General features: G+C 48.3%; 2 protein-coding genes across 3 annotated transcripts in view; both read right to left on the reverse strand.

The window, feature by feature from the left end:
• LOC147748797 (myosin light polypeptide 6-like) overlaps nucleotides 1–25,499 on the reverse strand; it is a 123,278-nt gene that overhangs the window by 20,075 nt on the left and 77,704 nt on the right. The gene's annotated exons all lie outside the window — the stretch shown is intronic.
• On the reverse strand, nucleotides 11,689–12,366 carry LOC147748798 (uncharacterized). Its single transcript, XM_086952124.1, has one exon. The coding sequence runs from the start codon at nucleotides 12,364–12,366 to the stop codon at nucleotides 11,689–11,691; it is 678 nt and encodes a 225-aa protein (XP_086808250.1).

Here is a 25,499-nt window from a genome sequence, read left to right on the forward strand (position 1 = left end):
GTCACACACCACATGAAAAAAAAGGAAATTCTTTATACTTACCAATAATCTGGTCTTCGCCGAAGTCACTCTGTTTGGAGCAAAACACAATGGTGAGTTTACGTAACTCTTGAGCTCGATGGCTACCAGCGAGACCCACGACCTAAATAAGCCCTAGCGTCAATATACTATTAAGGAGATATTTTCACGCCCAAAGCACAACATATTAGTCCAGTCTAGTACAGGGTTAAGCTGTCACCAGTTTACGGGTGAACGTAATGAAGAGGGGGTGGGTGTTCTGCAGCAAATGGAGCAGTGAACCCAAATCTTAAACTGTCCACAGCTCGTAGCTACCGCGGGTTCAGGCCAGGCTAAATAGCTCTTCATGTTTTAGACTGGAACGCATTATTTGTTACTCAATTGCAAGGCCTCTCCCAAGACTAAAACTTGAAAAGCCTGTCTTACTGAGCCGACTGCGGCTTCTGACGCGATTTAACCCCCAAAGGATGATCAACAAGCCCTGCGACTCTAGCTCCCCGTGCAGTTTACGCGTCTCTGCTACGAAAGCCCTTTTCAAATATTCCCCTTATGAGACACTTCCTGCTCTACATGCCACCATTACCCCAGACCCGGCATCTGTTTTCCTATGTCAGTCGGCCGAGCTCCGGTGTACTGCCCTCTGTCTTGAAGAGCCACACCCTACACTAACCTCTGAGCGCTCCCTACTATCACCAGGCCTCCGTCTGCTGCCTTATTATAATCATACACGCTATAAAGATATTTCTCTCTGGGGTGCCTTGTCTGTACAGTCTTTAAGCTCGCTGGCCTCCCTGTGCGCTCCGGGTCCCCTCCCGCCGGGCTGCAGTCAGCTCCCTAGCTTAACAGATCCCGCCTGTATCTCACCATCTTGACTCTGTTGCGTTGTGTTGCCTCTTCCCGGAATGCAGCGCCTTTCCGGCTGCGCGAGACCTTTCTACGGGTGCTGACGTCACAGTGCTACAGCGGAACACTTGGGAGCCAATGGCAGAGAGGCGAGAGCAAACTTTGACCAGCCCGACCCTCTTCTGCCTCACACCAGTGGGCGTGGCTTCCAGTGTCTAATATCTCTGGCTCCCCCTGGTGTGAAAATCCAGAACTAGAGCAGTTATGGCGAGGAGCCTTTTCTAAAGCACCATAGTAGGTAAAATGGTGTGCACCAATTTTTCGAAGTCAGTGCGTGAGAAGTTCACACAGCCCGGTTTTTGCTTTACATTCGGGGAATTTCTAAGTCTTCTTTAGCTCAACATGTAATGTAACGTTTGGTTTTGTATTTTTATTTTATTTTATGCGATTTTCTACATCGCCAACATTACCCGAAGGTGTGAGCGCTATACAAAAGAACCAGTTGCGATACATAAGGATTTAGGATGTTACATAAAAGATACAAACAGGAAAAAAAAATGCAAATGTAACACTCAAGGAAGAGATACAAATGGATAAACTCTAAGAACCACCTAGGAATAGTAGTGAGTACAAGGGTCTACTACATATACTAGTGGTTAGAGTTATCTCCAAATACACACATATATATATATATATGAAAAGAAGCTTCGTTATGGCCATGCAGCTACAGCGCCGCCACTAAGACTTGCCGAGCTCCTCCTCTGAAGAAGACCGTGGAACGGTCGAAATGCATTAGGAAACGGAATATGGAGCATTTCAATAAATCAGCTGTTAAAAAGTAATGCGATACGTGTGCGACTCACCTCTTTTCGTCAGGAAAGTGTTTCTTCATATTTAACGGCTTGGTCTGGCCGTGGAACACCGCACCGCCTGGGAAGAGCGCCGGTACTGCCCGCATCTGACCGTTCAAGTTTCCTGCCTCAAGGCTACAGGGCAGCGGCAGCCACCATGGACTGGACCATGGTACAGGTCCCAGCAGTTCCTAAAGCGGGTTGTTGGAATATCGCATCAGCACTAATTGGCACAAGCGTCTCCCATTGAAGGGCTGTGACGAAGGCGGCAAAGTGACTACATTGACCAGAAGCTCAAGGTAAAATGACACGCCCATGATGGGCTGGACAATGAAAAGAAGCTTCGTTATAGCCATGCAGCTACAGCGCCGCCACTAAGACTTGCCGAGCTCCTCCTCTGAAGAAGACCGTGGAACGGTCGAAATGCATTAGGAAACGGAATATGGAGCATTTCAATAAATCAGCTGTTAAAAAGTAATGCGATACGTGTGCGACTCACCTCTTTTCGTCAGGAAAGTGTTTCTTCATATATATATATATATATATATATATATATATATATATACATATACACAAATAATAGATTTTATCAGGATTCCATTTTACCAGCGATTCGGCTTGGACAAGGATGTATCATATATTTACAGAGTGAAAAGAGAAATTAAAATAAATAAATAAATAAATAAATAAATAAATGTGGGGGAGAAGAGTTGGAGGCTGAGATTGGTGAGAGGAGAAAGGGGGACCCTAGGGGAAGAAAGAGATAAGGCAGTCAGCGTAAGAGAAATGTCTGAAGCGATTCGGCTTGGACAAGTATATATCACCGATTTACAGAGTGAAAAGTGAAATAAATAAATACAAAATTAAAATACAAATACCTTCGATTAAAGTCCACGCTATATAAAAACGCATAAATAAATAAATATGAGCTCCTCCCGTAATGACGTTGGAAACTTTAGAGCTTTGGGTCAGAGTGCTCATGCCTGCACAAGAGAAGTGCAGAGCTCGTAAAACCCTTCATAGGGCAGTAGCAGTTTGTGCACGATCACATAGGCTGCAGATGCACATGCAGGAACAGTGTGTTTAGCGCCTCACAGATTAGTTGCAGTGAGTTTAAGGCTAGAAATCATCACAGCCAGAGGTGTGCTCTGTTTGGAGCAAAACACAATGGTTAGCTTAGGTAACTCTTGATCTCGGTGGGTACCAGCGAAACCCACAACCTTAATAGGCCCTAGCGTCAATATAGTATTCAGGAGATTTTTTTCACCCCCCCCCCCCCAAAGTATAGTATAGGGTTAAGCTGGCACCCGTCTTCGGGTGCACATAATTAAGAGGGGTTGGGTGTTCTGTAGCAAATGGGCTGCCCACGGCCTACACAGGGGGCCACCCTAAAAGGGGCGGCCCTTTAGAGTAATTTGGGCACCAACCCACCCCCTTCTAGTGCCGGGACTAATGGAGGAGTCCCCCCTTCGCCTTAGGCGCGCTAGGCGCGCCACTTCCGGCGCGCCGGTGAGTTGGGGAGGGTATTTATACCTCCCCAACTCGTAAACCTTGAAGACATGGCTCTTTACTTGTCCTAACCTTTAAGCCCTCGAAATATTAGACATTTTTTACTCTGATCTCTTTCCGCAGTGCCTTGATGCCCCTGGGCTAAGTTTGCGCTTCACACATTTTATTTATATTCATTTATTCATCCTGGTGTCCTCTGTTGCGCCGTGCACCCGTCTCGACTGTTGTCTCGTGGTGTGGGCTCAATTGCGGCTAAATCTAGAGTCGTGTTTTCCTCTCCTGGTCGGGCGGCTTAGTCAGGGTTACTTGGCAGATTGAGAGGTCATGCTCCCCCAAACCTACTTCTCCCACTCGCTAAGAACTTCAAGGCGAGTTGGTTCTCTGGCCTGGTCGGGGTAAGGGGGGCTGTGTTACATGTGGGGCGCTTGGTCTGGAGGTCGGTTGCTGGGCAAGCCCCACGGGGCGTTATGGTTACGAGGCAGCGTGGTGCCTAGTAACGTTGCCGATGGGCGTTGTGGTACAGGCGATCAGTTGAATCCTTTACCGATCTTGCTAGCGCTAACGGGGACAAGGTGTTCACTGTCGCTAGTGGGCGTGCAACTGTGTGAGCATGTGCGAGGGTCGTAGGTCCGGCTTTGGCTAGTGTTTCTTCCGGAAGGTGGTGTTTGATACACGTGGCCGCCGACCGGGCAGCATTAAGATGGTATTAACATGGAGAGGGCGCGCGACGCGGCAAACAAGATGGCCGCTCCCCCCCTGAGCTCCGCGATTTCTGCGGCGTTTTTTACACGAAGGGACCGCTTCTGGGCTTCATTTCTTGCCGAAAACGGCTGATTTGTGCGTCGGAACTGCCCCTCCACAACTGGGTATGTTTCTGTACGCCTTCCTCGTTTTTTGAGGCTATAATTTGCACAAATGCTTTCTTCTTGGAAACGGCCGCCATTTTTTTTTTTTCTTCATCGTTTTTCGGTGATGTTTTTTCCCAATGATTCTATTTTTCTTCCTGCTGATGCTTCTTGTCTCCTGGCTGTGCTCCTTCAATTTTGCAGTGCTTCCACGATTATTTGTCATCTAATATGTCGTTCTGAGTCCTTTTTGCTTCTCTTCGTCTTGCTGGACCTCCACTTCAGTTTTTTCTCTCATCAACTTTTGACTTGTCTGTGCGCAGTTGCTTTTCTGCTTCCTCCGCACGCATCATTTCTTCATTTTTGCGCTCTGTTGATATCCAGTTTGACTCTCCTTGATGGTGGTCTCTATTTTTCACAGTTTCAGTGTTTTTCTTCAGAGGACTTTGCAGCCTTTCACCATATTCCGTCACTCCTTCTTTACCTCAAGCTGTTCCTCTCTCAGGACTTTACATCATGGAGCACAGATATGCCTCTAAGACCTCTAATGTAGCTACCGCTACACGCAAAGACGCTGTTCCTGCAGGCAAACGCCTCAAGAAGGACCCACCATCTCCCTCCAAATCTCCTCTTCCCGTTACCCTTGAGGATTTAATGGAGGAACTCAAATTATTCCGCCCTTTTATAGCGGACACCACTGCTACATTGCAAAGGCTGGACGATAAGTGGTCCAACCTTGATAAACGTGTCACCGAAGTTGAACAGAAAATCAGTGACCACAAGATGTTATTGCCAAGGTGGATACCCTCACCAAAGAGATTCTAGTCCTCAAGAAGACGTCTGAGGATTTGAAAAATCGAAATAGACGCAACAACCTTCGTATTTATGGTGTTCCGGAAAATTCTGAAGGGTCGGACATCATTTTATTCCTGAAAACACAAGTTTTACCGATACTTGGCCTGCTGAAACATGTGGATGCTAATATTCAACGAGCGCACCGTCTGGGTCCCAAAACATCTTCCACTCCATCGAAACCTCGTGGTATCATCGCCTATTTTCTCCTCTACTCTGACCTTATGACTATACTTCACTCAGCTAAACAACACAAGCAACTGATATGGTCCGGCCATAAACTTTTTTCTCTCAGGATATCTCCAAACAGACAGCGGCGCGTCGTAAGGAATTCCTGGATCTGCGGCCTACACTTCGAACCATGAATGCCAGATACGGCTTGATTCATCCTTGTTTTTTCAAGGTTACATACAAGGAACGGTCCTACAGTTTCGAAGACCCGGCTGACCTCCGCAGATTCATCCACTCCCACAGAGAGGACTCCATGGAACAAAGCAGCTCCTAATTTTTTTTTCTCCTTTATTGTTTCCTTTCTGTGTTTCTTTTATTGTCTGTTATGGCTTGTTGTTTCTCCTCACATCACCTCACTTTTTTTTGTTATCCTTTATTTCTTAGGTGCGTTTCCTGATGTTTCGAAAGTCCTCCTCTGCATTGTTTTGTTTTATCGTACGTCTCCGTCATCCCAGTATGCTGTTTTTCCCTGCATATCTGTTTGGTAAGTCTCCTTCATTTGTTCTTATGTCGTTCTCAGTCACAGGTTCTCTGTGCATTTTTTTCTCTCTCCTTTGGTTCTTTCTCTTTCGTTCCTTGGACTGTGTTTTCGACTTATTCCCTTCTATTCGGTCGTCTTTCATTGCTGCTCCCGCTCTCACCTCATTGTTTTTCTCTGTTACATGTTCTGTATGGCTAGAACCACCTTGGTTCTTTTTGCCGTCCTTCTTTTCGCTGTCTTCTTTTGGGTTGCTTTAGGCTCCCTCTTTCCTCCTTCTTCCTTCACTTACTTCTCCTTCCCTTTCCTTTTTTACCCTATTCGGCTTTTTCAACTTTATTCACCTTACTTTGCTCCTCTCCTCCTTTCTTTTGGCACTGTGAAGTTACTCATTCCTTCCCTTTCTCCTCCATTTTTATCTCTTCACTTCTTCTCATCTCACCTTCCTATGATGGCCTTGCTCCTTTTTCCTTTTGCTCTCTCTACTTGGGCTCCTCTACTACTTCCATCGTTCTTCTTTTCACTTCCTCTAGCTAGTTTCCATCTCTCCTTGCCATTTTCTCTATATATTCTCTCTTTTTACCCGTATTACTCTCTCTTTTTACTTTCCTTTAATCTCCTCATATGAAAAGTTTCAGACTCATTTCCTGGAATGTTAAGGGTCTTCGTAACCCTATCAAGAAACAACGTGTTTTATCTCATCTTGCTCGTTTAAAATGTCAAATTGCATTTTTACAAGAAACACATCTTTCTACTCAAGAGTTATCAATGTTACGTAGACAATGGGTTGGGGATGTTTTTTGCTCTCCTGCTATTAATCACAAAAATGGTGTTGTTATTTTATTTCATAAAGCGTTGTCTGTTCAAATTCTAAATGAAAATACTGACACTAATGGCAGGTGGCTGTTCCTTGACTGCATTGTTAATGATGTTAATCTCTCTCTTTGTAATGTTTATGGTCCGAATGGCATTGATTCTTCCTTTTGGAATTATTTCTCCTCCCTTCTCTCTTCTAATGCTAATGAAGATTTGATTGTTGGGGGAGATTGTAATCAATTGATGGACCCTTTTTTGGACCGCAAATCACAAGCTCGTTACATTCCCAACCAAATGCAAAAGTCCTTCCACAAAGCCATCTCCTCCAGAGGCCTTATAGATTCATGGAGGTTGTCCCACCCTGACTCTCTGGACTTTTCCTTTTTTTCTCCTGTGCATAATTCCCTCTCCCGTATTGATTATATTTTTCTCTCCCATCATGCTTTCCAATTTATGACCAACTCAGAAATAGGCTCTATCCTCATCTCAGATCATGCCCCAGTTATTTTAGATATGGATTACCTCTCTCCCACGCCTCAGGCCCGTAGATGGCGCTTTAACATCTCCCTTTTACTTGATCCCACTTTCATTGAACACTTCACTCATTTCATGGATGACTTTTTCACTACTAACTTACACTCCACCTCTGACTTTCACTTTCTTTGGGATGCTTTCAAGGCCACTGCTCGGGGTTGTATTATTGACTTTGTTTCACGTAAAAAAAAGTAAGCATTATCCCAGGCTTCCTCCTATCTAAAACGCATTAAAGAACTAGAGCATCTTTATTACACTTCCAACGCTCCTGATTCTCTGTCCTCTCTCATTTCCGCTAAACTGCAATTTAATAAACATTCCTGGGAATCGGCCTCCAATCAGCTTCTTCAATTTAATGCGAAGATATATGGTGGTCGCAATAAAGCTGGTAGGGCTCTGGCAAATTATCTCAAAATTAAAAAACAGAAATTGAAAATAGTCTCGATTAAAGATTCACAAGGCTCGCTCCAGTCTTCTGATGCCAAAATTTTGGATTGCTTTGTTCAATTTTATTCTTCTCTTTATACTCCTGAGTCTTCCCCCTCTGCAGAGCAATTAGACTCTTTCTTTAACTCTGTCCCTAAATCTCCCAATCCTTCGTTGGATTTCTCTTCTCTTGATGCCCCGTTTTCAGAAAAGGAAATTCTTGCTGCTCTCTCTCTTCTCCCCAAAGATAAGACACCTGGCCCTGATGGCTTTACTGTTCGTTTCTTCCTCCAATTTAAATCTATCTTGATTCCTCATTTTCTTCAGTTAATTAACCATTTTCTCTCCTCTGGTGAATCTAAAGGTTCTTTTTCGCAGGCTATGCTTGTTCTTCTCCCCAAGAAAGATAAGGACCCTTCCCTATGTAAAAATTACCGACCCATCTCCCTCATTAATACTGACTGTAAATTGTATGCGGAAATTCTGGCTTTACGGATTAATTCCATTGTCCCTGATTTGATTAACATTCATCAATCCGGCTTTGTTAAGGGAAGATCCCTTACAGACAATTCTAGAACCCTTCTTAATATCATTCATCTTTCTGCTAAAATGGACAGTCCCTTGGCTGCCATTACTCTAGACGCCGAGAAGGCATTTGACCGTGTCAACTGGGATTTTATGTTTGGCGCTCTTCGCTGGCACGGTTTCAGTCCCACTTTTCTTAAATTTGTTCAGTTGCTTTATTCTGCTCCTTCTACTTCTATATGGATTAATGGTATGCAATCTGATTATTTTCCCCTTCATAGAGGAACCAGACAAGGCTGTCCACTTTCCCCCCTTCTCTTTATTCTGGCACTCGAACCCTTCCTTGAGAAAATTCGACAATCCCCTTCCTATTCTGGCTTTCTTTATAAAGATGTTGAGATTAAGTTTACTGCTTATGCAGACAATATTTTGCTTTACATTTCTAACCCTGTTGTTGCCCTTCCCGCTTTCTTTTCTTTATTACATGATTATTCCTCTGTTTCTGGATATAAATTAAATATTGATAAAACTGAAGTCCTTCCCCTCAATAAATTCTGTCTTACTCACATATTTCAGGGTTCTGGTTTCCAATGGAACTCTGGCTCTATCAAATGTCTTGGCGTTTTATATGCTAACACTATTAGAGAAACTATCAAAATTAATCATTCCGATATCCTTAAAAAGCTCTCTTTTCTAATAGAACGTTGGTCCCCTCTTTTTTTTTCATGGTGGGGTCGTCTCCCCACTATTAAAATGATGCTCCTTCCTATTGTGAACTTCTGTCTCTCCATGCTTCCTATCTCTCTCCCCCATTTCTTTTTTAAGTCTATCAATAGTCTTTTTTCCAAATTCCTGTGGAATAAGCGTAAGGCTAGAGTCTCTCTCCTCCGTCTTCAACAACATAAACATCTTGGTGGTGTTAACTTCCCCAATATCTCCCGCTTTCATTCTGCTTTTACTCTCAAGCAAATTTGGCCTTTTCTTCTTGATACCTCGTATCCTCCTACTACGGCTTGGAGCTCTCTGGAATTGGCTCAACTTCACCCCTTCTCCTTCCTTATTGCCTCCAATCTCACTCAACCACCTCCTAAGCTACTTTCTCCTATTTTCAAACACTCCAAAGCTTTAACACTTGCCCTTTTTCGTTCATTCTCTGTACCATCTACTCTTCATATGAATACCCCACTTTGGTATAATAAATCTCTTAAATTACGCAATCGTGCGCTCTTTTGGAAGGAATGGATTGACAAAGGAATTCTCACTTACCATCATCTTATTTCTGACAATTCCTTATTAACCTTTCCAGCACTTCGTGACTCCTCGGTATCTCTAACAAATACTGCACACACTTTCATGAACTTCTGCCCCAACTATCCACTATTATCCTACACAATACTCCTTCATCCTCTTCACCTCCCCTCCTTGCCTCTCCACCTAACTTTCAGGTTCCCCATAAGGCCTCTGCTATTTATAAATTACTTTCTCCCCCACTTATTGACAGGCCTAAAACTAATCTGGAACTTATCTGGGAATCGGACCTCAATCAAACTTTCCCCTCACTTACCTGGGACTCTATTTGGTCCAAACTTCATTCCACCTCTCGTTCCGCTAGTACCACACAAACCCTTTATTTTTTTTATAATAGATTATTTTATACTCCCTGTGATTTGTTTAAATTTAAATTGTTAGACACTATGAAGTGTTCGTCCTGTTCATGCACTCCTGGTGACTTTGTTCACATGTTTTTTCTTTGTCCTAAGGTCCATCTTATGTGGTCCCACATTTGGTCTACACTTAATAAGATTTTATCTACTAATGTTCCCTTTGTTATTTCTTCTGTATTCCTGGGTGGTTTGGCCCCAGTTTGGGATGTCCCACTCCATACTCGTAAATTTATTGATCTTTGCATAGCTATCCCTTTTCAAATTATAACAACTAATTGGAAAGACACTACAAACGTGGTTTATAATGCTTGGTGGAATTTGCTCTGCCATCATCATAGACTAGATCGTGCATGTGCTTCTTCTATTCCATTGTTGATAAAACGTGATTTACTTTGGTCCCCTTTAACAGACTTTTTATCTAAAAGTGCCTCTTGATCACATGTTATTGTTATATTTAGTATTATTGTTATTATTATTACTGTGAAATTCTCTGTATTTCATACCTCTTAATGTCTCTTACCATACATTTTTCTATTGCTGTTCCCCTTCCATCCCCCCTTTTTTCCCTTTCTTCCCTCTTTCTTTCTCTCTTCTTTCCCCACAAAATGAAAAGTTATAAAAGCATTTTTTCTTTGTATAGCGTTTTCCCCTTTTGGGGCCTATCTTGTTTATTGGCACATTATTCTCCACAATTATTTTAATTCCTATTGCTCTTTATTTGTGCTATTGTACTGATGTTTTACATTGTTTTCTTCAACTCAATAAAGCTTTTCAAACTTAAAAGATGGTATTAACATTGCACATGGATGGTGAAGCACGATGGTTCTACTGGTTTTACACGCTACGCATTTGTTTAAATGCTTGTGAGTGGGCACGGGGTTGAATGTATTGTTCTGGCATATTACTATAAAGGTATAATTATGGAAGAGTGTTATGAGGCGCCAGGTGCTGTACTCGTTTTACAGGCCAAGTAATTGTTCACATATGAAGCATGATGCATTGTACTTCTTTTACATGCTACATACTTGGTTACAAACTTCCGAATTTTACAAGATGTCATTGTATGACTATGGCAGATTGTTATGAGGCGCGATGTGCTGTACTAGTTTTATGTGCAATGTAATTGTCCACATATAAAGCAGGATGTGTTGTACTTCTCTTGCAGGCTACGTACTTGTTTACAGGCTTCCGGATTTTACAGTTGTTTGGCTAGAGCATATTGTTGTGAGGCGTGATGTGCTGTACTCGTTTTTCAGCGATGTAAATGTCACATATGCTTGCGAATTTTCACGATGTCTCTTGTATTATTCATGCACGATGGTGGCTGGGTAAGGGCTACGTCTGGGCCGCGTACTTCGAGCGTTCCTGCAAGGCTTCCCAAACTGCTTGGCGTAACATACAATAAAAGGAGTGCAAGCGCGAATGTCCCATGGCCGAGGAAGGTAAGAGGAGAGTCGGGTGTCGGGCAGGCTCGAGATAGTAACGAGTGCGCTATGCTGTGTGCCAGAAGGTTATTGTGATAGGGGCTATCGGCAAGCAAAGGGTCACAATCCGGGCGCAGGTAAGGACGATGTGCCCGCATGTGTTAGGGCCCGGATCCCCCAGCATGCCCCACGCACCCCCAACCCACCAATTAATCAGGACTTTGAGAAAGGGTGGGTGTAAAAAGGCCATGTTTAATGACAACACTCATAAACATGACAAACATGATTATTAAAACATATTATCAAATCATAATCAACATTTATTATTAAATCATATTATCAACTTGCATTATTCAAAATGTATTTGCTCATAAATCTTCTTCTTTCCCCCAGCACCAAGGGGCCCTCTGGTTCGCATCTCCCCAGGTTAAGATGCCCAGGCAAGGTGCAATCCACCTGCGCCCCTGAGCGATGAGTCCCAGCCCTCGGGTCCTTGTCCGCCATTTCCAGGGCCCCACCTCTCGTCCACCAGGCTGCCTAGGAGGCTCGTACCTGTCGCCCTAGCCTCCCCAGCCGGTGGCCTCCATCCCCCTGCGGATAGCTTACCTTCTCTCCCCTCAGTGCTGGCCTAGGGAGTGCGCAAGGTGGACTCCCGTCCATTTTGTAAGTCTATCACTGGTCCAATGTCTCTTTTCCGCCACAAGGGAGACCAGGGCCCAAAGGTCCGTCGCCCTTCCCCCCTGCAGCCAAGTTCAGCACAAATGACCATATCCCTTTGATCCAGGTATCGGCGCCAGAGTCAGATAAATGTACTCCATCATGGTGAAACATAGTTGGTCCTGAAATCATCTTGTGCTGGAGGTGTAGCAAGCGGCCCTTCTCTGAGCACAACTTTGCCAGCTCCCCATTGAGACGTCTCACTGACACATTTAAAGCTCTCGCCCGGATTCCGTCGCCCCACCATTGCCGTGGGATCATGCAAGACCATGCTATCCTGGCCTGTGGGAAGGTCCGCCCCAGCCAAGCAAATTCCGTGAGCAGTGCCTCTTTGACCGCCAAGCGTCCCCGGTCTACCATGTCGTTGCCGCCCAGGTGGATGATGATCAACTCAGGGGACTTCTGTCCCTCACGTTCTCTTATTTCTTCCACGAGCCACCGCAGGTGCCGGATGCGCATTCCTCCCACACCGTGCCACAAAAATTCTGTCCCCTCCAGACTTGGTGGTTTCCGCACTCGCCGGTGTCGCAATCGCACTGCTGCACGCCGAACGAACGAGTGTCCCAATACCCACACCAACCTTCTCGGCATACTATTAATCGGAGAGGAAATAGAAAAGTCAGGCATGGACATGTCGTGGCATTAAGTCAAAGCAAATCAGGCCTTACATACCGCCTGTAGCAGTTGGACGACCAGCGGCCCACCCTCCTCACTGCCTTAGGTGACAACCCTGCTCCTGCTGCCAAAGTAGCAGCCCCTATCCTAAAGGAATGCGATGAATAGCCAGAATCCCCAAGGCCCAGTTCTACCAAGGCCATCTTCAGAACCGCCTTGAATTGGTACTGCGACACACAGTCCCCACCCTCATGAACGAATAAGGCCTGACTCTTCCCCCCGGGGCGGATGGCTAAGTATGACTGCATACATGCGACCGGGCAAATAGGTGCCTCCGGTGCGGGGCACAGCTGAATCACAGCCCCTCTTCCCAACTGATCTGTCTTTGATTTTCTAAGGATCACCTCCAAACACCCAGTGCTAACCCTGGTGTCCCCAAACTGAAGCCCCCCCCCCCGTGATCGCTGCGGGATGTGCCTACAATCTCCCCCAGGCAGAATGCCCCGTAAAAGGCAAGGGAAAACACTGCTGAAAATAACGTGCCCTCGAATGAAGAGGTGCACAGTCTAGGGAGGGCACTCAGTATGTCTCTCAAGGTCCTAACGTCTATTGGGCGTCTACTATCCCGCTTGGGGCCCCTCCCTTCTGGCCCAACCAGACAAAGCTCTCTTGACTACAAATCATGCCCCAGGGTCATGTAAGCTCGCTCATCTGGCGAAAAACCCCACTGCAGACACATGAGGCCTAGCATAAGAGAGTGACCTGCCCTGATCACTGATTTCCTGTAAAAAATGATACATCGCTTGATCGGTACACCAACATGAGAACCCCGCCTCTTGTACCAATGTCCTGTAATACAAGAAACTCTGCTCTTATGCTTTCCGAGTGCGGTCACTCAATGAGGAACCTACCAGCCCGCTAAAGCGGGGCTCCAATCTTCCACAGTGATGGTGGGAACACTGTCATCCGGTCCTCCGCCTCGGGGTGGTACCTCCGGAATTCCTGCAGCTTAGAACGAGACAAAGCATCGGCAGCATGATTGTCAACACCTGGGATGTGTGCTGCCCTGAACAACAAGTTTAATTTCAGACATATCAACACTAGGCGCTTCAGCAATCTCAAAACATGTCTACAAGTAGCCCCTTGCCGATTAATAGCCTCCACTACAGACATATTGTCTGACCAAAATGTAACTGATCTATCCCTGAAGTTCTCTGCCCATAAGGTCACCGCCACCAGAATTGGGAACAACTCTAAAAATGCAATGTTTTTTGTCAGTCCACTCTTATGCCACTCCTCCGGCCATTCCGCCCCACACCACTGAGGACCCAGGATAGCCCCAAAACCAATGCTGCCTGCAGCATCCGTGAACAGACCCAATTCAGAGTTAGACATGGGGGGGGGGGTGGCCAAACCACAGCGCCATTAAAGTTTGTCAGGAAGTCACGCCACACTCTCAGGTCCTCTCTAACTTCCGCTCGGAGACGCACCCTGTGATGCTTCAGAGTTACGCCCACCATAGCCCTGGCTATCGATCTTGAGACGGGGCGGCCCATTGGTATGATCCTGAGTGCAAAGTTCAACTGACCCACCAAGACCTGCAACTGGTGAAGGGTTACCTTAGGACCAGCCAACGCTGCATCTATAGCCCAGGAAAAAGCCTGCACCTCGTCTGATGGCAACCTGCACTTCCATGCTACTGTATCAATCTCAATTCCAAGGAAAGACATACATGTCGCCGGACCAACAGTCTTGCCCGGGGCCAACGGAATATTAAATTCCCTGAACATGGCCACTAACTGCTCCAATGCTTGAGCACATGTTGTCGAGGCAGCCGGTCCCATCACCATGAAGTCATCCAAGTAATGCACTACATTCTTGCACCCTGTCCTGAGTGTAAACAACCATTGGAGCATACAACTAAAGGTTTCAAAGTATCTGCATGAGACAGCGCACCCCATAGGCATACACCGATCATAGTAAAATTGGCGGTTCAACTGAAAACCCAACAAATGATAATCCTCAGGGTGCACAGGCAACAGGCGGAATGCTGACTCTATGTCTGTCTTGGCCATAATAGCATTAGGACCTAGAGTCCTCACTTTCTTCAAAGCCGCATCGAAGGAGGATTATGTCACCGAACAAAGAGCCGGGTCGATAGCGTCATTCACTGACTCCCCTTTTGAAGCTGACAAATCGTGAATCATTCTGAATTGGCCCGGCTCCTTCTTAGGTACCACACCCAGCGGAGAGCACACAAAACCAGGGAGTGGTGGGGCCGGAAAAGGGCCCGCCACGCGCCCCAGCTCGCGCTCCTTCTCTACTTTCGACTTTACTACCACAGGCTGAGTCCTGGCGGACAATAAATTATTGCAATACTCAACAGATAGGACGCCCTGAGCTGGAATGCAGGCCCGGACTGGCCGTTGAGGGCACCAGGCAATTCCCCGGTGGGCCGCATGGTTGGGGGCCGGTTTTGGGCCCCTGGGGCCGTTTTTGTTACAGGGCCGTTATGCTGCAAAAACGGCCCTGTAACAAAAACGGCCGAAAACCGGCCCTGTCACAGAGCGCGGTCGCACCTCTCCCCCCTCCCCTCTCCTCCCGGAGCGGGGAGGGGGGCCGGCCGAGCACTTTGCCAGGGCCGGTTCTGGTTCCCAGTCCGGCCCTGCTGGAATGCGAAACCCTTCGGAAAACCCAAAGTACAACAATTTGGCTGCTGACCGGTCTGGGTACTGATTCAGCCAAAAAATCAGTTTCCCAATGTCTACAGGAGTGGGCAGCTTATGGCTGAGAAGGCTTGGTCTCCTTGCCCCCTCCTCCCCTTTCCTTGAACTTTTTAATGCATTTGAATTCAGGGTGGGAAGGGTGCCCGCAAAAGGAACACGCATGCTTATACCTGCACTTCTCGGTGGACCAGGTGCACGCTTTCTTATTGAATGCCCAGCATGCCCCCCTCTTTTCCCCAGGTCCTCCCTGGGAGGTCCGAAAAGGCTGCCTATTGCCTTGAGATCCCCCTGACTTGCCATTCACGCTTTCCAGCCATGCATTGACCTCTACCTGGTCCCATCCCATGTCCGGGTCCTGCACCTTTTCCCACCTGAAATCCCTATCGTAATCCAGCCACGCCGTGCCACTGTGCGTTGTGTGTGCTTTCAGAATCTTATGCATGTAAAATATCAAAGACCCTGCTAACTCTGGCTTTTTCTCAATGATTACTGTCATAAACACCTGGAAGCCAAAGAGCCAATTTGTGATAGATTCCTCTACCCTCGGTCTTTTGTCCCTAGAGGAGCTGTCCTTCCCCTCCCTGTCTTTGCTCTCCACTTCCCATCTTTTTGGCCTGATTAAAGAAAAGATATCCACGTATTCTCCCTTCCAAATCTTCTCTTTTACTTCGAGAGACACATGTGTCGCCAAACGGCCCGGTTTAGATAGCACATAACCATGGCCCCCTCCAGCCTTGGCACCCCCTCCTAATTTGCTGTCCGCGCTCTCAGGCTTACCTCCTGAAGTACTCTGTGCATATGACGGGGTTGGGACCCCCTGTTGCGCAGTCGATATGCTCGAGAACTGTGCTTTAACTAACATGGCTAGCTGTTCCCTAATCTCGCCGAGGGCGCCCTCATCGGCCTTCCCTGGGGCCCAAGGCGCGACGGCAGCGGTCGCGGTCGCTAATGCCGGTGGAGGGGGCGGAGAAGGCACACTCGGCGACGCTCCCGCTCCCCCCCCCCCTGAGGTGCCGGCCCCTGCGTCACTGTCCTTATGGCGCCTAAGATTTAGTTTAGCGCGCCCCCCGTACCAGTACCCCCAAGTTGCGAGGGAGGTCGCGTCCCGCGGGCGAATTGCATTGGCAGTCTCTGTTACTGCCGGGGAAGATCCCAGCGCTGCTAAGGCCCCCCGAATTTCATCCATGATAGCCCCGGTCGCATCTTCCGCTGGGGGCACTACTGGCTCACTAGGGGCGCTGCAGTGCGGTACTACGGGCAGCTGTGCTTGCGGTATGGGGGCAGGGACTATCAAGATCACTGGCTCCAGGGGAATGCTCACCGGATGACTCCCACCTGCCCCTTTGTTGCTCACCTTCTTCTTATGAATTCCCCGACCGCCCGGTTTCTGCACTCTGGGCTTTTTAATTAATGGCGGGAAAGCGGCTTTGGGGGGGACACCTTGCCTGCCCGGGCGCTCTACCCTGATCGGAGCCTCTCCTTCCGGCTCGGCTTGGAGAGCTGTTCCTCTGCCTCCTCTTCACTGCTATCATCATCCCTATTGAACTTAGCCAGTAAAAGAGTCAATAACTGCGCTATCTCAGGATCTTTGTCCTTGCGCTTGTAGCTCTGGCCCCTAGCCGGCATGGTTCGCTAGCGACACGTACCCTTTCTGCACCAAAAAACCCCACCTCGGACCTTGCCGCCCTCTCCCCTGCCCGCGCAACCAACCAGGCCGAAAGGTGAAAGGTGCCGGAGCCCCTTACCCATGTGGTCGAACTCGGGCCCCAGAGACGCCTACCGCGCCTTGTACAAGAGAGAGGGGGGGGGGGGGGGGGGTAGGGGTTTGACCTTGTCTTGGAGCACCCGCGCCCGCCCACAGCCTAACGAGCCCCGACACCTCACCTGACGAGCTGGTCGCTGCTCCCTCTGAATCGACCGAATCGATGCACCGGTCCTCCCGCAGGCTGCCAGCCACCCGCTGCTCCACACGATTCTCCGGCAAGATCTGGAGAGGGACTCGACTACGGGAGATGGGAAGCTACTGGGCCCAATGAAACTCGAGTTTAACTTTCAAAAAAAAGTTCAGAAGTTCAGAAGCGCTATCCTAAGGCGAGGGGAGTGAGGTCGTTGAGCAGGGTGCGAGCAGGTCCGGTGCTGGCGAGGGAAGAGGCCGAGTTCTTTGTAATCTTTACCTAAATAGGTCATGGCCTCTGCCCCCACGCCCCCACCGGACGTGCGTCACCCCCCTACTCCGGAAGCACTTCGTCCGGCAGGCCGCCCATAGGGCGGCCGGCCAGATACCCTGACCAATGGCGTTGCGTGGGCCGGGGGGCCGGGCCCTAAAGGCGGGCTCGTCTAGCCTCGCCCTTTGTATCTGCTGCTGTGAGGTCTCCCCGAGCACGGGCTTGTACCTAGTTCAAAATTTAGCATCCTTGATGGGCGAGCAACAGACCTCCAATGCGCGGGGTGGTACGAGTGTAGGCGAGTAGGATCTGCTTCTTATAGTTACCCCCACCTTTTGCTGATGTTTCACTGTTTTCGACTTAGTCTGGCTGGGATCATGCTATTCAGGACCCCAGCCTAGCTGCTTTCTCTTATAAATTAATTGCAAGAACATTAGGTACACTCCAGATTGGATTCTGGGGTACCCTTATAAGTCCCTAGTATATGGTATACTATATACCCAGGGCATAGGTACCCAAAAGGCCTCCCAGGGGCTGCAGCATGTATTATGCCACCCCTGAGATGCCACTCAAAGTGACACCACAGATCTGCTACTGCAACCTGTGTAAGGTGGTGCATGCACCCCTTACTTAGATATAGATTCACTAAATCTACCTTATCACTGCACATATATACCTATCAGTCAACCCTATGGCAGGCTTTATCAATCCTTTTTTTAAAAATATTTCTTTTTATTTAAAAACAAGGCATCATGAGGTCAAAGGCATTAAACAGAGGTGACATCTTTCAATATTACAGCACTTAATACAGAAGAATGCAGAAGGGGGGAAGGGGGGAACAAGGGACAAAGAAAAAAATATAGTGATCAGGGTGAATTCGGAACATCAAAGGTAGAATTGGCAGGTGGTACACAAATCTCACCCCTGTATCGATTCCACTGACCCCACACTGTGGACCATTTACGAGGTCGGCCTCTTGCCACATAGACAGTCTTTTCACGGAACATGGACCAGTCCATATCCTCTTTCCAACCCTCGAGAGTAGGTATACTCTCGGATCCCCACTTTTGAGCAATATTACGTTTTGCGATCATGGCATCCAACGTTGCCCATTTCGTCTGTGCCACATTTAGATCTGTCGGTTCCCAAATATTAAGTATGCTTCTCCTAGCCTCCGGCCGTATGATGATCTCTAAAAGCTCACTCATCGTATTGTGTATCTTGTTCCAATATTCAACTATATATTGACACTCCCAAAGGACATGGATAAACGTAGCAACAAGGCCACACCCCCTTCTGCACAAATCCGTTTCAGTTAGACCCATCCGGACCAGTCGGGGTCCAGTAACATACACCCTGTGTAATATTTTCAGCGGAATAAGCCTTAGCCTTGCTGGGATCGCAACCTCCTTCGGTGAAGACACAGCTGACTGCCAATCTTCATCGTCTATTTCAAGACCATCTTGTGTCCATTTTTCCCTCACCTCAGTAAGCAGATAAGCCCTATGGTTAATAATTTTTTTATAACTCAGGGAAATAGTCATCTCCGGCATTTGACCATCCAGAATCCTGTCCTCTAGGGGCGAGGCCTCTGGTTGGTCCGTCTCCGTCGCAAGAGCAGTTTTCAGCGCATGTGTAATTTGTGCATATCTGAAGTACTCAGATCCCCCCCAGCTCAAATTCCGTCTGTAATTCCTCAAACGTTTTGATCCTCCCTTTCATCAAAATATTACCAATGGTCGAGATCCCAATCAAGTCCCACTTATCAAACCCTTTTGTGTGCCAAAGCTTGCCTAACTTTTCAGACGCAAACAACTGAGTAACAAGTGTTAATCAATCTCACCATCCCATCAAGTTTGTGGCGTCTCGCCAGATACGCACTGTGAGAAGTGGCCTGGTATATGATGTTCACTGTTCTAGTGAGCCCCTTGCACCAGTTCAAACGACCCCTATGGTGATTGGTTGTAAGTCAACCTTATAGACCAGCTATCCTATTGCTAGCATGGACAAAAGCAGTCTTAGGCTAAACTCAAGAGGGCATGTAAAGCCTGCTGTTTTACCATATGCAATCCTTTTAATACCAAATGAAAGGACACCACTCAAGTTATATATTATAAAATATATGTATATATTACTAGAATATTCCCCTGTACTCTTTATGAGGACAGAAGCACAAGCGTTAAACAAAGAACTTCATATAACATACAAAAGTTGCACAAATATGGATAGGCTCTGGTGGCCACTCAAACCATATACTAAAATAGTCGTATAAGAACCACGTCGCGAACAATGGTAAGGCCGAGGGCCTTGAGAATCACTGGGGCTACACTGGACTAACAAAGGTTAGGTCGGGGGAGGCCCACAGGATGCGGGTGCAGTGTCTATAGGCAACCTCGTGCACCAATAGAAGTCAATGGTTCGTAAAAGTTGGAAAGTTGCAGTTTTGAAAGTCTTCCGACTGGACTAGAACTTAACCACTTAAAACTAGGACACTAGGGATGTAAATCTCTACAGGAGCACCGGACTACCCTCGTTACCTCACCCACAGGAAGCGGGTGCAAAGGTGTCAAAGTGCGTCGGGTTTCGTCGTGGAGTTCTATGGAGCCTTGATGAAAAGATGCTGCGGGCGACCAGGAGAGAAGAGTCCGGTTGGATCCAAGGGTGGATCGAAGATGTAGAGTACCTGAAAGCAGAGGGGACAGAGTCTGGGTCACTAGCCAGTGACCAGGATGGAACCAGGAAGGAACCAGGCGATGTCGGGTTGCGATCAGGTGCTGTGGTGAAGTTTGTCGGAGATGGCTTCTGGATCAGACCGGCAAGGTCTGATGGGCTGCTCCTTTTCAGGGGAGCAAGGGCCAGTCTAGAACAACCAGGCCAGCAGTGAAAATGTGAAGGTTCGTCGTCACAGAGGCCACTAGCCAACGGGCAAGTGACCGGACAACGCATCAAGAAGGAAAATGCAAAAGGGCCCCACGCAGCACTCGGTGAGTGTGGAGAGGTAATCTTCGGTGCAAGAGCTGCTAGGGGCTGGGGCTTCTCAATCCCCAAAGCACAGCTTCGAGGGTGCCTCGGGAGCTGCACAGGAAGCACTTTGCTGGCTTTCCAAGATGGCCGGTCCCACGTCTCACGTCGCCTCCACGAGTCTCAGCTTTGCTGGGGCTGTGGATCAGGCTGTTGGAAGTCTGGGAGTCCAGGTCTTGTTGGTCTCTGTCGTTCGAGCTCCGGTGGGAGCAACAACAAAGAAAACCTTTGAGCGCTGATGATGCCTGCTTGTGCAGGGTGGTCACTCCTTGACCACAAGGGAGATTCTTCAGTCTTCTACGTCGAGTAGGATGTCGAAGGGTCCAGAGTTTTGTATCAAAGTTTCAGTCAGGATGACCTAAAGTCTAAGGGCACAGCTCCTACCTTTATTCCAAATCAAGGGGCTGAATCACCAACTAGGTTCCTCCTATGGGTGAGACCCAGGAAGGGGGTGGTTACACCCCTTTCCCTTTGTCCAGTTTCGCGCCAGAGCTGGGGCTGGAGTGACCCAGCACCAGTTTGAACTGGGCTTTGCATGGGACACCTTGTGTGCCCCAGGCAGTGTCTAGTTTCATTCAGCCCTCCCTGCCCCAATCCACTATCTCCTGTCTGGGTGGAAACCTTTTGAACAGGCCTCCCCTGCCGGAGTTTCGGTCAGCAGCAGGAGACCAGACTTTTGTCTGTGGCAGAAGCATCCATTTTGTGATGCTGAGGCTCTGGTTAGATTTAACCGCGTTTAAGGAAAGTAACATGTCTTCTCCCTCTAGAAGGGTGGAATGCTACCCCCGTCGCCACGACTGGCGAGGGGGTAGTATTCCAAAGCATATGACACCTTACATGACATGTTTTGATAAAGCCAAACCGTAGTTAGCATTTAACCGGGAGGTTCATAATGCACTTAAGAGTATATGATATGGCAATATCCTAGAACAGCTATAAGGACATGGTTCAGAAAGCTGCAGACAGGCTCAGCTCATGCTAGAGCACCATCTCACATAAAACCAAGCACTCTGCCTCCAGGAGTGTTAAGGCCTGCCATAGGAGTGACTTATAGGTGCATATGTGTCCAGATATAGGTTTAGACATAGGTATACTATATCTAAGCAAGGGGTGATTACACCACCTTGCCCCAGCTGAGTGATCAGCCAGTTGTGTCAGTTTGGATGGCCAGTCAGGGGTGGCAAAAGATATGCTGCAGCCCCTGGTAGGCCTTGGATGCACCTATGCCCTGGGTACCTATAGTACACTGTACAGGGGCTCATGAGGTGACCCAGTATCCAATTGGAGATGTACCTAGGGTACATGGAGTTAATTTTAAAGAGAGAGCAGATAGCCTGGGGCCCTGATTCGCAGGCTCCCAGGCCAACTAAGTCGAAAACCAGCTAAACACTAGGCAAAAAATCTGGGGTAACCATAGTCAGGTATCCACCTTCCTAAACATGTTTGGTAGGTCCTGTGAGATTCGTGGCCGAGGATCTATCATATAGTACCCTGTTATAGTTACCACCAGGGAGAAGCCACCTGTCCATCGCAAAACTGGGGTCTGTAACAGGCCCATAGGTCCCGTGATTAATGGCTGCCAGCTGAGAGGCCCAATAATAACGTTTGCTATCGGGGAGAGCGATTCCCCCATCATACCAGGGAAGTGTCAATTTGGCCAAGGCGATACGGGGTCTTCCCTCCCGTAATAGACTGCGCTGGAGTCCTTGCACCTCCCGAAAATAGCTAGCCGGAAGCACATCTTTTTTTTTTTGAAAATCTGTTTATTAGCATAGTAGGTAAAGCAGTTACAGAAATTTCCAGTCCCCATAGAAAGCAGGGTAATGCATTTGCGTGTTCGCTTAAAACATATAATTGTATAGTTATCCTGATTTTTCGTTTTGCTGATGACTATAACCGTCACAATATAGACAAACCCCGGTCAATGCTATCCCTCCCCCCACCCTCAACTAACCCATCCGACACTCTCACAACAATATATGACTGAATGAACAAAAACTGGGTCCCTTATGGCATTACAACATATGGCTTCATCTGACTGTACACACAGGTGGAACGAGTCAAGTACAGTGGTATGAGGTCCCTCACACCTCCTCGTAGTGCACCACAGTCAGTGACAGTGCATGACAGCCTGGCTAAGGACACATTTATCCGACATTCGGCGAGGCACATGTATCCCCGTCTTCCCCGTCGTCACCAGTTTCAAACATTCCCAATGTGGCGAACCAGTCCAGCGAGATTGGTGTTTTCCGCAGACCTCTGTATTCCTCCCGCTGCAGTGCCTCCCCCTCTGCCTTACCCCATCGCACCACTTCCGCCTTCGACAGTTCAGGGTTGGGAGGCTTGGGTGACTTCCATCTCATCGTGATGGCACGCTTCGCCAGCAACAGGGCCAGGTCCGAGAAACGTGCCACCACGGTTCTGGTGCGTTGTGAGGGTCCCAACCCCAGCAATGTGTACTCTAGTGTATGAGACCGGGACAGAGCTCCCGCTCTCTCTAGCGAATCATGGACCGTGGTCCAGTAATATCCTAGTTTGGGGCATTGCCAAAGCATGTGCAGTAGTGATGCGTCCTCGGTGTCGCATCGGGGGCAATTGCTTTTCGCATCAGGGAACATCACATGTATGCGGTGCGGGGTCAGGTAGGCTCTATGTGGTAGCATCAATTGAATGAACTTAAACTTGGGGTTCCTGGCTACCTTTTTGGGAAACTGAAGGATACGATCCCACTCTTTGTCCATCAGGGGCCTATCAATGTCTCCCTCCCATGCTTCCCGGAGTGGTGACAAATTGAATGCCCTCCCCGTCTTAATGCTAGCGGTGAGCCATCTTGTCAGGTGGGCGCCCGTGCCCATCAGGTATTGCATTGTGATGAGAGGGTTTGTAATCGGCTCTTGGCCCTCAGGGGACCACTTGTGTGTGATATAATGGCGAAGGCCAGCGTGTAAGAGGAAGATGCCTCTAGGGACTCCATGGGTGGTTCTAAAGTCCTCAAAGGACAACGGGTGTTCTTCCGCAAACAGGTCACCTACGTGCGATACTCCTGCATCATGCCACTGCTCCAGCGAGTCCGCCGTTAGAGTTCCCGTGGCTAGCGGGATGCCCAGGAGCGGGATCGTGGGTGCATACGACGACGCAGGAGACGTATACTTTAATGCCTTCCGCCAGTAAATTATCGCTAGTTTGAGGAGAGGCAGGGCATCTCTCGGTACAACCGAATTGGGCAAAAGTAACGTATGTATTTTTCCCATTGCATGCTCCCTATCCGACATATCTATCTCCTTAAGATTGCGGCCCGCCACCCAGAAGGCCAGCCATTGCGGCTGACACGCATAGTTGTAAGCTCTAAAGTCCGGCAGGCCCATGCCCCCGGCGTCAGAGGGGAGCTGCAGCTTGGACAGACCTACACGCCTACGGCCGTGCCCCCATACAAGTTCGGTGAGTAGAGTGTCTAGTGTCTTAAATGTCGCTGCTGGGATCAGGTGTGGCAAGTTAGTGAAGTGGTAGAGAAGGCGGGGGAGCATCACCATCTTAGATATCGCCGCTCTGCCGGGTATGGAGAGTGGCAGTGTGAGCCAAAATTGTATTTGAGATTTCAGTGCTCTGATGGCCCTCCCAAGGTTGCCGTCAATCATCTTGTCAGCTTCCCTATAAATTTGCATCCCCAGGTATCTGAAGGTGGTTTCAGCCATCTGGAACTCGTGTGGGGTGAAGGGTAGGGGGGCAGTCAGGCCCGCAGCTGCAAATGCGAATCCATAGGACTTGGATTCGCTTATGGTCAAACCAGAGATCGTCCTAAAGTCCTCAAAGACCTGGGCAATAGGACTCAAGTCGCCCCTCAAGTCTCGAAGATATAAGATAATATCATCCGTGTAAGCGGACACTATGTGTGCTGTCCCATGCCTCAGGATGCCATATCGGGGGGCTATCAACTGGAGTTTACAGAGCATAGGCTCAAGGGCAAGGACGAAGAGGAGGGGGGAGAGCGGGCAGCCCTGTCTGGTGCCCCTCGCTATAGCTATAGGAGCTGATATATGGCCGGAAGTACGCACTCTAGCTGTGGGGATGGTGTACAGCAATCTGACCCAAGCGAGGAATTCGGGTGGGATCCCGAATTTAGACAATGTGTCAAACATATAGTCCCATCTAAGGGAATCAAATTCTAGCTTCAAATCTAGGGATATGCAGCCTTCGGAGCTCGTGTCCTCCCGGTCTCCGAGCATGAGCTAGGCCAATCGCCTGAGGTTCATGGCCGTGTTGCGGCCCGGAACAAAACCACATTGGTCCGAGTGAACCAGCTGTGGTACGTATTGCACGAGTCTCGATGCCAGCACCTTGCTCAATATTTTGGAGTCAGTATTGAGAAGGGACAGGGGTCTGTAATCAGCCATCTGAAGCCCTTCTTTAGCAGGTTTCAAAAGGGACGTGATTAATGCCTGCATAGACGAGTGTGGTAGGGCAGTTGTCCGTAGTGCTTCCAAATAAACAGTGTGCAACCGCGGGGCCAGTAGGTCTATGTATGTTGCATAAAAGTCGGCTGGTAGGCCGTCCGTACCGGGGGTCTTGCCTTTTGGTAGGGCTCGTATTGCCTGTCTGATTTCAGCTATTGTAATGGGGCGCTTCAGGTCTTTGATTTGCCGGTCAGTGAGTTGAGGTAGTTCCAAGTCCCTTGTGAAAGCCTCGAAAGCAACCTCGGGGAGGGGCTGTGGGGGACTGTACAGCGTGGTGTAGTATTCCTTGAACGCCGTGTTAATCCCTACCTGGGTGGTAGTCGGGCTGCCCGTCTGGTCTAATATTTTCAGAATAGGGTGACTGACTGGGGAGTCCCGTAGGAGGCGAGCTAGAAGGGGGCCAGCCCTATCCGCATGTGTATGCTGCCTGGTCGTGTATTCTCGATAGTCTATGAGCCTCAAGTCTTCCAGCAGCTCTGCGTGCCTAATGTGTGCCTCCTGTAGTGGAGTGAAGGGTGCATGTGTGCCGGCAGCCTCATTCTCTAGGGACGCTAGTGAGCCCTCCACTTCCTTCAGTTGATTAAGTACCTCCCGTTTCCTGCCCACTCCAGCGGTCATTGCTGCCCCCCTCAGACAGACTTTAAATGCGTCCCATTCCACTTGACGGGTGCTGGCCGTGTTTGTATTCGCGGAGAAATAGGTTACTATAGCATCGGATAGAGAGGCCCTGAATACCGAGTCCTCAAGGAGGTCTGGAGACAGTCTCCAAGTGGGGATGGGGGCTAGCC

Source organism: Lissotriton vulgaris, chromosome 1_1 (assembly GCF_964263255.1).
Source record: "Lissotriton vulgaris chromosome 1_1, aLisVul1.2, whole genome shotgun sequence".
NCBI classification, from domain to species: Eukaryota; Metazoa; Chordata; class Amphibia; order Caudata; family Salamandridae; genus Lissotriton; species Lissotriton vulgaris.

Coding starts and splice junctions, on each gene's coding strand:
- LOC147748798 (XM_086952124.1), bottom strand. CDS start 12,366: ATGTCCATGCCTGACTTTTCTATTTCCTCTCCGATTAATAGTATGCCG.